The 12,459-nt window shown below is 42.8% G+C and overlaps 1 protein-coding gene across 4 annotated transcripts in view; it reads right to left on the reverse strand.

Annotated features, from left to right (window-relative positions):
* Positions 1-11,653, reverse strand: part of LOC142435924 (thyrotropin-releasing hormone-degrading ectoenzyme-like) — a 334,108-nt gene extending 322,455 nt beyond the window's left edge. For 2 of the 4 annotated variants that reach the window (XM_075539964.1, XM_075539962.1), the window contains exon 1: positions 11,545-11,649. In XM_075539964.1, the coding sequence (XP_075396079.1) occupies positions 11,545-11,580 (36 nt within the window). In that variant the 5' untranslated portion in view covers positions 11,581-11,649. Of the gene's footprint in view, positions 1-11,544 lie in introns of all 4 variants that reach the window. The other 2 variants (XM_075539963.1, XM_075539961.1) reach the window with 2 other exon arrangements.
* Between the last annotated feature and the right edge of the window lie 806 nt (positions 11,654-12,459).

Raw genomic sequence — 12,459 nt, forward strand, 5'->3', positions numbered from 1 at the left:
GTGATTTTATTACTCCCCCACTTCGTGATCTTCTATGTATAGCTGAAGCTGGACTAGGTCATGGTGATGAGGATTATGTTATGTTTGTTATGTCACCGAGGCAGGATTCAGTGGGAGGCAACAGCCCTAGTCAAGATAAGGCCCCTCGTCCAGTGTCAGGAGAATCCTCCGGGGAGATAAGAAGAGAGAGAGGACCCTCCCCACCACAGTGAAAGAAAAGCCAGCAGAGTGTGTCTTTTTCACCGGGATCCCTGCCCTGAGAGCCTAGATTCAGGGAAAGAGGGATGTCCATACAGATGGAAATCTCCAAGGAATGCCAAGCCCACAGATGCTGAGGGCAGACAAGGACTTTGTCTTAGAGTCAATAGAGGAAGAAAGCCTTCCCCTAGATCTGGCATTTTGAGTTCTGACTTCTAGCCCTGAAACCATGAGAAAATAAACGAACTTGTCAAAGCCATCCCGGTGCTTAAGCTGTGTTGTAGCACCACTACTCTTCACGGCATCTTAAATGACACACAGATTAACAGCAAAAGGACAATATGAACATCAAAAGGGCATCTTTTGCTTTTCCTCTCATTCCAACAGATCAACTGATTAATCTCTTGTCCAAGGCCAAGTCCTTATTCCATCCCCTTTTACTTGAACAAAGACGTCACTGCCAAAATGCCTTCCCCGTTTCCTGCATCACCAACTGATGCCTGCCTCCTGGATCATTCTCCTCGGTAGGCACATACTCTGTTTTGTCTCCTTTGTTAAAATTAAAAACCGAAAAACCCTTAACCTCTGTTCCTCCAATTATTGTCCCATATTTCCATTCCCTTTTATATCAATGATACTCAAAAGAGTTTCCTATATTATAATAAACAACATAAAATGTAATATGAACCAGCATGAAAGTGGGCATATAATATAGAGACAATTATAAATGGGGTGTTTTGAAACGTATATCCCCTGCTTTTAAGTTGCTCATGAACTACAACCAGGCTTTTTTTTTTTTTTTTTTTTTAACAATTTATTGGGGCTCATACAATTCTTTTCACAGTTCATTAACCAGGCTTTTATACCCAGAAAACCAACACTAAATCCAATGTCACTGAGTTGATTCCAACTCCATGTTGGGTTTCCAAGGCTGTAAATCTTCAAGGGTGCAGAAAGCCTCAACTTGCCTCCATGAAGCAGTTGATGCGTTTGAAGCCCTGACACTGTGGTTGGTAGTCAGCCCAAAGTACCACCTGGGCCCCCAACAGTCTACCAGAACTAGACGCACCAAAAGTACCCTACTAATGACTTCACAATGCATGCTTGCCCTGTCAGCAGTGCTTGGGACAGGCGATCATGTGTTCCCTTTGAAACACTTTTGTTACTTGACTTCTATTCCCACTTAAGCACTCCCAAGTTTGGCTGGCTCCTCCTCTTTCTTCCCTCAATGGTAGAGAGATCCGGATTGCAAGCCATAGGCTTCTTCCACAGGCTGTCTACACTTAAGATATTGCTAATCATATATCATATCTAGTTTTCAGATATTAAAACTGAAGACTTTCCCTACAATTTCAGATTTGTAAATGCAGCTGCCAACTGATACCTCCACTCAAATATCTATCAGTCATATTAAAACCAAACCTTGATACCTTGATATCTGTCTCTCTCTCTCTCTCTCTCTCTCTCTCTCTCTCTCTCTCTCTCACACACACACACACACACACACACACACATCCTGCTTCTCCTATAGTCTGTTTCATCCTGTTTAAAACTAATCCAAAAAACAAAGCAGCCACTGTTGAATCAATTCTGACTCATCGTGACACTGTAGGACAGAGTCAAACTACTTCCAGGATCTCCAAGACTGTGAACTGTACATGCTGACAGAAAAAAAACGCATCTCCTCTGTCCCTGGGAGTAGCAGGTCAGCTCCCACTGCAGACCTGGTGGTCTGCAGCCTGCTGCAGCAGCCACTCGGTCACCGGGGCTCCCTTACAGGTAATACCGCCCTCCACTCACGAAGGCTCTGATGCCGCAGAGTGATAACATTCCTTTGCATTTCAGAAATATCGTTTTAGGGGCCTAAACCTTAGTGAACTGAAGTACAGGGGATGGCTTCAGGCTTCAAAACTCACAAAAATGAGATAAACACTGAAAGGGGAGGCTAGGGGAGTATGGAACATCTACTCGTGCATGTTACAGAATAGACTGTAAACTGAAATAAAGAATAGGAATTTAAGGCACAGATATATCAGTTAAAGATTTGAAGCAACAGGGTGGCGTGACTAGAGTTATGTTAAGCGATTACATGAACTGATCCACTGCCGTGGAGTGAACACTGACACAAAGTGAACCAGGGTGGGTTTCTGAGACAATGACTGTTTACGGGAGGAGAAAACCCAGTCTTTCTCTCCTGGAGCTGCTGGTGGTTTTGAACTGCCCACCATGGGATTCTCAAGCCAATATGTAACCACTACACCACAAGGGTTACAAATCTTAGTGTATATGTCTTATAGGGGCTAGGAATGAGTGAAACAAATAAATTGAGACTATGCCAGCAAGACAGATGAAAGAGAACAGTGATTTGATCTAGAGAGAGCAATTGAGAGGCAGAGAAAAGATGGAGCTATTCAACTGCTCTCACTCGCTTTTAAACAAGTCACTGAGATATTGCGCGTGGTGAATTTTAGGACCATTCGCATTGAAAACTAGCCACTCACACATGCACATACCTTACTCTGTTGTACTAAGTGAACCTGGATTGAACTGTGGAGGGAAGAGTTTAAAATATTGCATAACCTTGTGGTTAATCAATAACATTTTGTATAATAATTTACGTGACCGTACATAAACATTTCTATTTGCTTTCTTCTTCTAGAGTAACTAGATTCTACCTCATCATTACAAACAAACTAAATCTTCATAAACCCGTTTATCACTCAAAAGCACTGAAATATAATTTTATTACACCTGCCTATTTGCATTTTCTGACATGCCATGATAAGCGTGAAGCGCTAAAGAGGCAAATTGCTTACTTTTCCCGGAGCAGGCTTTATCTCTCCTTCTAAAAGCTTTTCCGACCACCAATGTCAACCAGGTTGCCACTGAGTCCCATGTGGAGGACAATGCACTAGGAATTTGCAGGGATGGCTTTCTCTCTGACAACTTGTGTCAGCTTAAGAGAGTCAGCAAACTTCTCTGAATCTCGGCTCCTCAGTGTCTTCCCGGAGCAACAATCTAGAATCCCCTTAAGCCTAGGGGACTGATCAGCGATATAAACCTATTGTCTTCCCCTGTGTAGTCCCCATTTACAAGCAGAATAAAAGAAAAGGTTTTTATTTCCTCAGTATAGTTTGGCTATTTTTACATCTTTCACTTCTCTTGAAAATAAACTATCTTGCTCTCGTTCTCTATCTGTTGTCCTTGAATATTCCTCTTCTATTCCATGAACTTGAGACGGGGAAGACAGAAATAGCTGTAGTAACCAACACAAATGGAAGAGGCGTGTCCTTATGGCTCCAATCCTGTGGTGATGCATCATAAAAAGAGCTAAAGTTTAAGAACTTCAGACTTTTGATCCCTTAAAAAAAAATAAACTCACTCACTGCCACTGAGTTGACGCCGGACTCACAGTGACCTTACAGGACAGGGAAGAACTGCCCCTGTGAGTTCCTGAGACGGTAACTCTTTCTTTATAGGATGACATAGCCCCCATCTTTCTGCCAAGGAGTAGATAGTGTTTTTGAACTGCTGACCTTGCAGTTAGCAGCCCACAGTGTACCATCAGGGGTGCTACTGATCCCTTAAAGCACTTCAATGCCCCAAATCAGTGTTCTTTTGGTAGCGTCTCTCCTTAGACCCAGTGGGATTGACTGTGTAGTTTCCTGGACTCTCCATATTTTATGCAAGTTTCATTTATCTGTAGTATTTTCATTTTTTTTATTCCTGAAAAGGGGGGAGGGATGCTAACGGCATCTTTCAATCCTTTATAAAAAAAAAAAAAACCAACCCACAAAGAGTAGATACATTTCAGTTATCCCGAGGACTGAGAGTGACTGCCTGGAGGCTATGTTGGGAGGAATCCTAAAACTACATCTGGACCCAGCAGGGGGATCTGTGAAATTCCTGCTGTGCATTTACAGATAAAGGCCGTTGTGGTGGTGCGGGACATATGCATGATCAGGACAGACTAACCTTTCAGGGAGGTGTAAGGGAAGGCAACTCTGCATAGACTTGAATTGATCTGGCCTTTGGTGGTTGTGCGATTTAGAGAAAGGACAGCAAAGGCTGATTAAGAACGTCATCATTTATTTATGTTTATTAATTAATAGTTAATGAGCCTCTATTAACAAATGCACGGCAGCCTGAACCTGTTGAAGAGCCTTTTCTTGTTCTGTGCCTCAATTTTCAAGCTACACTACCTTTGGGACACCTAACCTGTGAACTGTGTCGCTGTACTTTGAGGTCCCTTTAAGACTTGCCTCGCCAGAGGATTGGAATGTACATCTCTGGAGCTGGAGACTGACTGTTGGTGACCTGCCTTGCTGTTGGCTGCCTGTGCTGGGATAGCCAACATCGCTCTACAGAGGACTACCTGGTGGCCCTCAAGACTTGAAGGACTGCCAGTGGCTCACAACACTCTCACAGGAGTGAGTTGCACTGAGCTATTCGTACTGATTTATAATTTAACTGTTCATTTCTTGTATTATATATCTATCTGTCTGTATATAATTTAACAGTTCATTTCTTGTGTTATATATCTACCTATCTTTGTAAATATATATATATAATTATCAGCAATCTGGTTTTGTCTCTCTAGAGAACCCTGTCTAACACAGATGGTCAGGCTGCCATGCGTGTGCTGAGTGTCCAAAGGGAAGCGAGAGAGACGGGTCTCATTTTTGCAGGAGGGCACAGTCTAGCGGGAACACAGAACTACAAGAACTCATATTGAGAAGCAGAAAGTGGACCTCAGTTACAGGAGCTTTTCAAATATAGCCTCCCTACAGCGGTGGTGATTCAGCAAAACAGGGTAAGTGGACCAGAGGAATCAGGAGAAACACAGTTTCAGATTCTGGGACAGAGTGCTGATACCTTTCTCTGTGGTAAAGATGTAGGGAAAAGTACATACGCAATTGTAACATAATGCAAAAAAGTTCAAGTCCACACTCGCAAGTGCCCAAACAGTATCATCTCAATTTAAAACACTTCATATAGTTTATCACTTCTCTTTATAAAATTCCTAAGTAACAGATAGGGATTTAAGTAATTAATTCACGTGTTATAGATGAAGAAGATGGAGATAGGCTTTTTAATAGTCGCTGAACTTCCCAAAGCATTTCTACTAGACGGCTTTCGTTATTTGTTGTGCTCGAAAATGAACTGTATGAAACAGTGTGTCGTTACACCATACAACAAAGAACAGAATCTACACCAGAAGCACACTTGTTAAATGAAATTTTCTCTGATTTGTCATCTGTAATTTTGTATTTAAATTAAATAAACCTTCTGGCTTGCTGGAGTTATTCTCTGAGAAAATTTTACACTGCAAGAGTATGTTAGGAATTTTGGGAGACAGTAATTACTTCACACCTTTAAAATATCACTATAATAACAATAATAAGTTTACATTTCCTTTCTGCTCTAATGGAAAGCTTAGTCCCTTTAATAACTGCAAAGCGACAATGTACTGTCCCTAAATTCTCAACCAATAAAGCTGAATTAATGCACCTACGTGAATATAATTTGATTTGGGAATTCTTCACAGAAAATACTAAACCGTAACAAGGCCAGGAGAAAGACACAGGTGCTTCAGGTACTAAGCGCAGAGAAATAAATTGATACAACGACAAAAGGAGATAGTAAACAAGAAATAAAACCCAAAAATTTTTAGTTTTATGTTTATCTCATTTTAGCTAAGTACAGTGAGTTAATACACACAAACCTGACAGAAACGGGACCAGTGCTAAGCTCAGGAGGCAATAAACTTAAAGAGGTGCCTGGAAGAAGGAGAGGCAGGAGGCCGGCCTGGCAGGAGCAGCCAAGGATCAGGTAACTGACCAGGGCCTGAACACCCCAGTGAAGAGTCTGGAGGCGCTGCCTGGAGAAGCTCGGAGCCAGTTCTCAGTCTAAAGCAGAGTAATGTGATTGAAAGCAACAAAGAGAGACTATGTAGGCAACAGAATTTAAGATATCTTGAGCCAGGGAGGCTAGAGTATAGAAAATCATGCTATTAAAAGTGAAAAATGTATCCTATAGATTTTCTTCTTCTTTTTTTAAAAATCATTTTACTAGGGGTTCATACAATCCATACATCAATTGTATAAAGCACATTCGTACATTCATCACCCTCATCATTCGCAAAACATTTGTTCTCCACTTAAGCCCTTGGCATCAACTCCTTACTTTTACCACTCCCTCCCTGCTTCCCCCCTCCCTCATGAACCCTTGATGATTTATAAATTATTAGTTTGTCATATCTTACACTGTCCGATGTCTCCCTTCACCCACTTTTCTTTTGCCCGTCCCCCAGGGAGGAGGTTCTATGTAGATCCCTGTAATCGGTTCCCCCTTTCCACTCCACCCTCCCTCCACCCACCCGGTATCATCACTCTCAACACTGGTCCTAAAGGGATCATATGTCCTGGATTCCCTGTGTTTCCAGTTCCTATATGTTCCAGTGTACATCCTCTGGTCTAGCCAGATTTGTAAGGTAGAATTGGGATCATGATAGTGGGGAGGCAGGGGGAAATCATTCAAGAACTAAAGGAAAGTTGTATGTTTCATTGTTGCTACAATACACCATGACTGGTTCGTCTCCTCCTCTTGATCCTTCTGTAAGGGGATATCCAGTTGCCTACCGATGGGCTTTGGGTCCCCAATCTGCACTCCTCCCTCATTCACAATGATATGATTTTGTGTTCTATGATGCCTAATAACTGATCCCTTCGGCCCCTCATGATTACACAGGCTGGTGTGCTTCTTCCATGTGGACCTTGTTGCTTCTTAGCTAGAGGGCCACTTGTTTACCTTCAAGTCTTTAAGACCCTAGACACTCTATCTTTTGATAGTCGGGCACCATCAGCTTTCTTCACATTTGCTTATGCACCTGCTTTGTCTTCAGTGGTTGTGTCGGGAAGGTGAGCATCATGGAATGCCAGTTCAATAGAACAAAATATTCTTGCATTGAGGGAGTACTTGAGTGGAGGCCCAATGTCCATCTGCTACTTTAATAGTAAACCTATAAATATATGCACATAGATGTATCCTATAGATTTTAATGAGAAAACCGTCAGCAATAGGCACTATCACCTTAGTTAAAGTCTTAATTCTGAGGAGGAAACTTTCAAATCAGAGGTGAAGGGATCAGAAATAGCTCACGATGAGGAGGTGAGGCACATGGTAGGGTCTGACACACAACGATGTCAAAACTAACATGACGTCAAATCACAAAGCAGAAGTACATACCAAGCCTCCTCAAGGAGTCTCACTTGGAACCAAAACCATACACCTTTCGGGTAGATCGTTTCATAAAACATACCTTAATCATTTTAAACATCTCACAAAGACTCGCCCTGAGTCCCTAGGTGTGCAAATGGTTTGGGCTCAAATACTAACTTCAGGTTCCTGGTTTGAACCTGCCTAGAGTATCAAGATATGTTCCCATAAGCATTTGGAAAACCCTGTGAGACAGTTGTACTTTGTAACATGTGGGGTCACCAAGAGATGTTAAAGCCAGACTTATAATAAATTCCATCTTATCACTAACTGTCATAAAGACAATCCGGAGTATTGGTACTGATAAAGCTGCTCTAACGTCTGGTTCTTGTGCCTACCCCTTTTGCTTCGCACACTGCTTCTAGATACCACTTTGGGTACCTATTGTGATTCCACAGTTCCCATTGACTGGCTCTCTGTAAGTAGATCTGCTGGCCTTTCTGTCTAGTCCTTCTTAGTCTGGAAGTCCCACTGAAATGTATTTAGCATCATATCAATATCCAAAAGCCTCCACTGTGGTTGAGTGATATGAAATGAATAGACAGGTAATCTAAACTAGGTCTCCTACATGGAATGGAAATTCTACCACTGGGCTACCATTAATATGATAACAAAGAATTCCCTAGTAAAGCATTGGCTGAAAATTATGAGTTGCTACTTTTATGGCGTTAATTCTGGATCTCACAGCCTTTACTCTGCAGAATCCTGCTGCTGTTTGCTGTCGTTGTTGCGGCCACTGTTGTCAGTGGCTGTTGAGTCAGTCCCTACTCATGGAAACCCTTCGTACAACAGAACTTAGCATTGCTGAGCCCTGCACCACTGGATCAATCCATCTTGTCAGGAGCTTTCCTCATTTCCTCTGCCCTTTTACGTTCCTAAGCATGATGTCTTCCCAAGGAACTGGTCTCTCCTGATAACATGGTTCGTAAATCAACCCAAATTCACTGTCATCAAGTCGTAGCAGACTCATCTTGACCTTATAGGACTACCCCAGTGGGCTGCCAAGAGTATAAAGTGTGACAAGAACAGAACGCCTCATCTTCGTCCTGTTGAATCACTGACAGATTAGAACTAGCAACCCAATTTGTCACCCACTAGACCACAAGAGGTCCTGAACACGGGTTCACAGGCTCTCTAAAGTGTGTCCTATATTTCTCAATAGGATGTTAAGTTCTTTAAAGAGCAAGTGCATTTTTTAAATTTCTCTTTTCGCTGTCCATTGTCCAGTGCAATGCCTTGCACTCAGCATGGATTGACTACATGTTGCTAGCTCCCATAAACCGATAATAAACTTTCAAAGTCCTTGTCCACTCTGGTACTAAAATGCTGTTATCATAGATTGATTGCATCTCCAAACCGCATTTTGCTTCAGGCAAGGAAATTAGCACTGTGGCAACCTGTGCAGTCTCTTCTTGAAGATCACTTCGCATTTATTCCTAAGCGTAGTATTTGCCATTTCACTGTAGAACTTCCAAGCTGAAGTTACGTACGGGCACTTCACGACAAGACAGGCTTTATCGCAGTCACGCATTCCACAGTGGGATTTTCCTATGTGCATGGGGGAGTGAAAATAGAGAGGTGTCCAAAGATTTGAGAACAAATGGCATTATCATTTGATTCCATTTTCCCCTGAGCATTTTGAAACCTCTTATAAATGTGGTAAACTGAATGTGGCCTCCAAAGATAACTACATCCTCATCCCGGATTCCGAGACGACTCCTTAATGTGGCACAGGAGACTTTGGAAGACGTGATTAAGGATCTTGGAATAGGGAGGTTATCCTAGCTTACCTAAGTGGACCCTAGTCATGATCACAAGCACCCTAAAAGAAGGAGGCAGGCAATAAAAGAAGAGAAGGTGGTAGGTGATGGCGAAGAGAGTTACAGGCGCTACGATGGGAAAAACCTAGAAATAAGGCCCAGAGACACTCTTGTTTCCACTCTCTGAGACTCATTTAGACGTCTGATCTCCAGAACTGTTAAAATTATAATCTGTATTGCTTAAAGGCATGAATTTATGATCATTTGTACTGCAGTACAACATTTTTTTATTTCCGTGTCACTAAATACAGCATTTTTTCTTTTCAGATTTTGAAAGTTGGGGCACAATTTATGCTTCTTCCTGTGCCTTACGGCTCTCAAGGTGTTGTTTCGGCACCTCCACATCATTTCACATGATCACCAGTCACACGACATACCAATGTGCATAGGCGCGCACAAGAAAGAGAACGTGCACTGGTTGAATGACAGTAAGAATGATCTGCAGTGATGTTTTTCCAAGTGTGGTCTCAGAATGTTTTGCATCAGAATTCCCCGGAATCGTTGTTTAAAACTCAGATTCCTAGGTTTCACCACACAAAAGTTTTGAGTCATCTCTCTCAGGCAAGGCCTTAAAATCTTCATTTAGCAAATTCCAAGTCAATGCGGCTCCTAGTGAGCCTCTAAGCTGGAGCAGATCTGTCCCTGTGCGTTTCTGAGGCTGTCACTCTTCATCAGTATTAAAACCCTTCTCTTCTCCCAAGTGGCAGCAGTGGTTTTGAACCGCTGACCTTGCAGTGATTACAACCCACAACATAACCATTCTTTTGTTCATTTAGCACTACAGCAAGCAAATCTCAATAAATCCTTAAAAGAAATATGTATCCGAAGCCTAACATATAAGAAAATGTGTATCTACGTATACATCTTTATTCCTTAAATCCCTTGCAACTTCTGTATCCTCAAAGCAGATATAATTAACATGCCCACTATTATTTTTTACAATGACTACTTTCCCCCCTGTGCAATAAACAATGAAGAACAGATGAAACATACCCAATGGTTGGAAAGAAGTTGTTTAGAACTGCCACCGCCCACAGACATGGCGGCGGCAGCGATTCATGTCCTCGGCTAGCTAAGGATCAGAACTGACTCCACGGCAGGGGGTGACTGGAGATAAGTATCTCCTTTGAATCACAAGGTTTTTGTTTTGGTTTGGTTGTTTTTTAATCAAGATAGAATGAACTTATAAAGTGTCCTTATTAAGATATCTATTTTATCCTTGGTCAAATATCTTCAGCAAGAGTGGCTGATAAGTATATATTTTTGTAAATCCAGGGGCTCGGTGCACAGCTGGACTCGGTTTCAATTTACTTTGTCCCATCTGTCTTTTTATTCCCTGATTTCCAACCGCCTGCTGACCTCACTTTTATGTGCACCTTTTTTCCCCTTGGGTTTGGCTGGCATCTCGAGAGAAGCAGAGCCAGCGATGCTTGTGTGAATGTGCACATAGAAAGAGGTTCACATCAAGCTATTGCTCACGCAGTTGCAGAAGTGCAAAGCCCAGTGTGATTCGAGCCTGTGCCGCTGATGTGAACTAGGGGCTGCTCCTGATTCGAGCGCCTGCAGAGACTGACCAACAGGAAATATGAAGACCACAGGCTGGTGGATGCCAATGGAATGAATCTCAACTTGGCCACAGGAATCCAAGGTCCCCAGGCAACTGATGGCTTCTGGGGTCGGCAGGTATTATAACAGGAGGTGATGAACCAGATGCAGAATCCAGATCCAGCAGAAGTGAGCTAGCTTACACATAGTGTCCATCTGTCTGAAAAGTGGGCCATGTTCAAGTGAAACTCCCTCAACTGTATCAAGGCTGTGGCCAGATAGAGGAAGCCATATGCACAGCGTGGGCTCGCAAACCAAGGCTCTCCAGCCATAAGCACCTCTTCCGATACACACGTGTGGCTCTGGTGTAAAAATTAAAATCTCTGTAGGATATTATTCAGGTAATGGTGGTTTCATTGGTTTGTAAACATAGGTTCTGGCTCTCAAACAATTTCTGAAGAGTTGTGAGGGACAAGATTGGCTCTTGCATCTCAAAAGTTGGCCAACCCCTGCTCTCCCAAAAGAAGCCCGTTCTTCCAAAATAGGTCGGCTGCTTCATGGCAGAGCCCGCCATGGAGTTGAGCACGCTATGTTCGACCACATCATGAGAGAATCCTGACCCACCCAAGTTGGCCTGACAACCTATCACACCCACCTAAGTCAACATCTATTTCAAATGCATCCAGCTCCCCATACCACTCACCTCTCTTCTATTGAAGAGAAAGCTGCTGGCATCCATTTGCAAGTAAGTGCTGTGTTTGCTGCTACTGGGTCTTCAGGAGTTCATTCGGACTCACATTGACCCCGTGATAGCACAGAACAGCTTCAAAGGGCTTTCTTGGCTCTAATTTTTCTATAAGGAGTTCTGCCAAAGGTTCAAGCCAAGAACCTTTCCATTATGAACCATGTGCTTCACAGTTGCATCCCCAGGGCTCTTGAACTATGGGGGGAAATTCCAGAATTGGCTTTTTAATTCATTCACTTACCAAAATATTTGAGAGCCTATTCTGTGTTAGTCACTCTTCCAGGCACTGAGGATACAGTGTGAACCAAATGAGGGTAACTCATGGAGAGCGCCTCGTCTTGTAGAAAAGACAAAAAAATAACACAGATGAAATATACAATGTTAAATGGCATTAATTGTGCGGTGAAGTGAAATTTCTTCATGTGGCTCTGCAGGGGCAGTGAATTATTTAATGTGGACTGTCTAGCCAAAGTCTCTAACTCTCATCAGACAACTTTATGCTGCCTAGATCAGGAAAGGAGTGAGGGAAGATAGGGATAGGAATTTCCTGTGAGTAATTACTCACAGAATTCCCTGGAGTGCCTCCTGCTATGTATAAAAGGTTTCCTCTGAGCCGCAGCAGGAGGGATCTCATTATTAGCAAGAGCCAGGAGTGGAATGTATCCTTGAAGCCCAAGATCCCTGCACAGTGAACCTCCAAGATCCAGAAGACATGTCTAACACTGGAGGAGTGGTAACAGCACCAGGGTCCAGAGTAATTGACTTCCCAACCCACAGAGCAATGCAGTTGAGTGCCTGGGTGCAGGAGGCGGGCTTGTGGAGTGGGCACTTAGTTGAGGAGGTTGGACTTGCTGACCCACAGGAGGGAGCTCA

Source organism: Tenrec ecaudatus (genome assembly GCF_050624435.1).
Source record: "Tenrec ecaudatus isolate mTenEca1 chromosome 11 unlocalized genomic scaffold, mTenEca1.hap1 SUPER_11_unloc_2, whole genome shotgun sequence".
Lineage (NCBI taxonomy): Eukaryota > Metazoa > Chordata > Mammalia > Afrosoricida > Tenrecidae > Tenrec > Tenrec ecaudatus.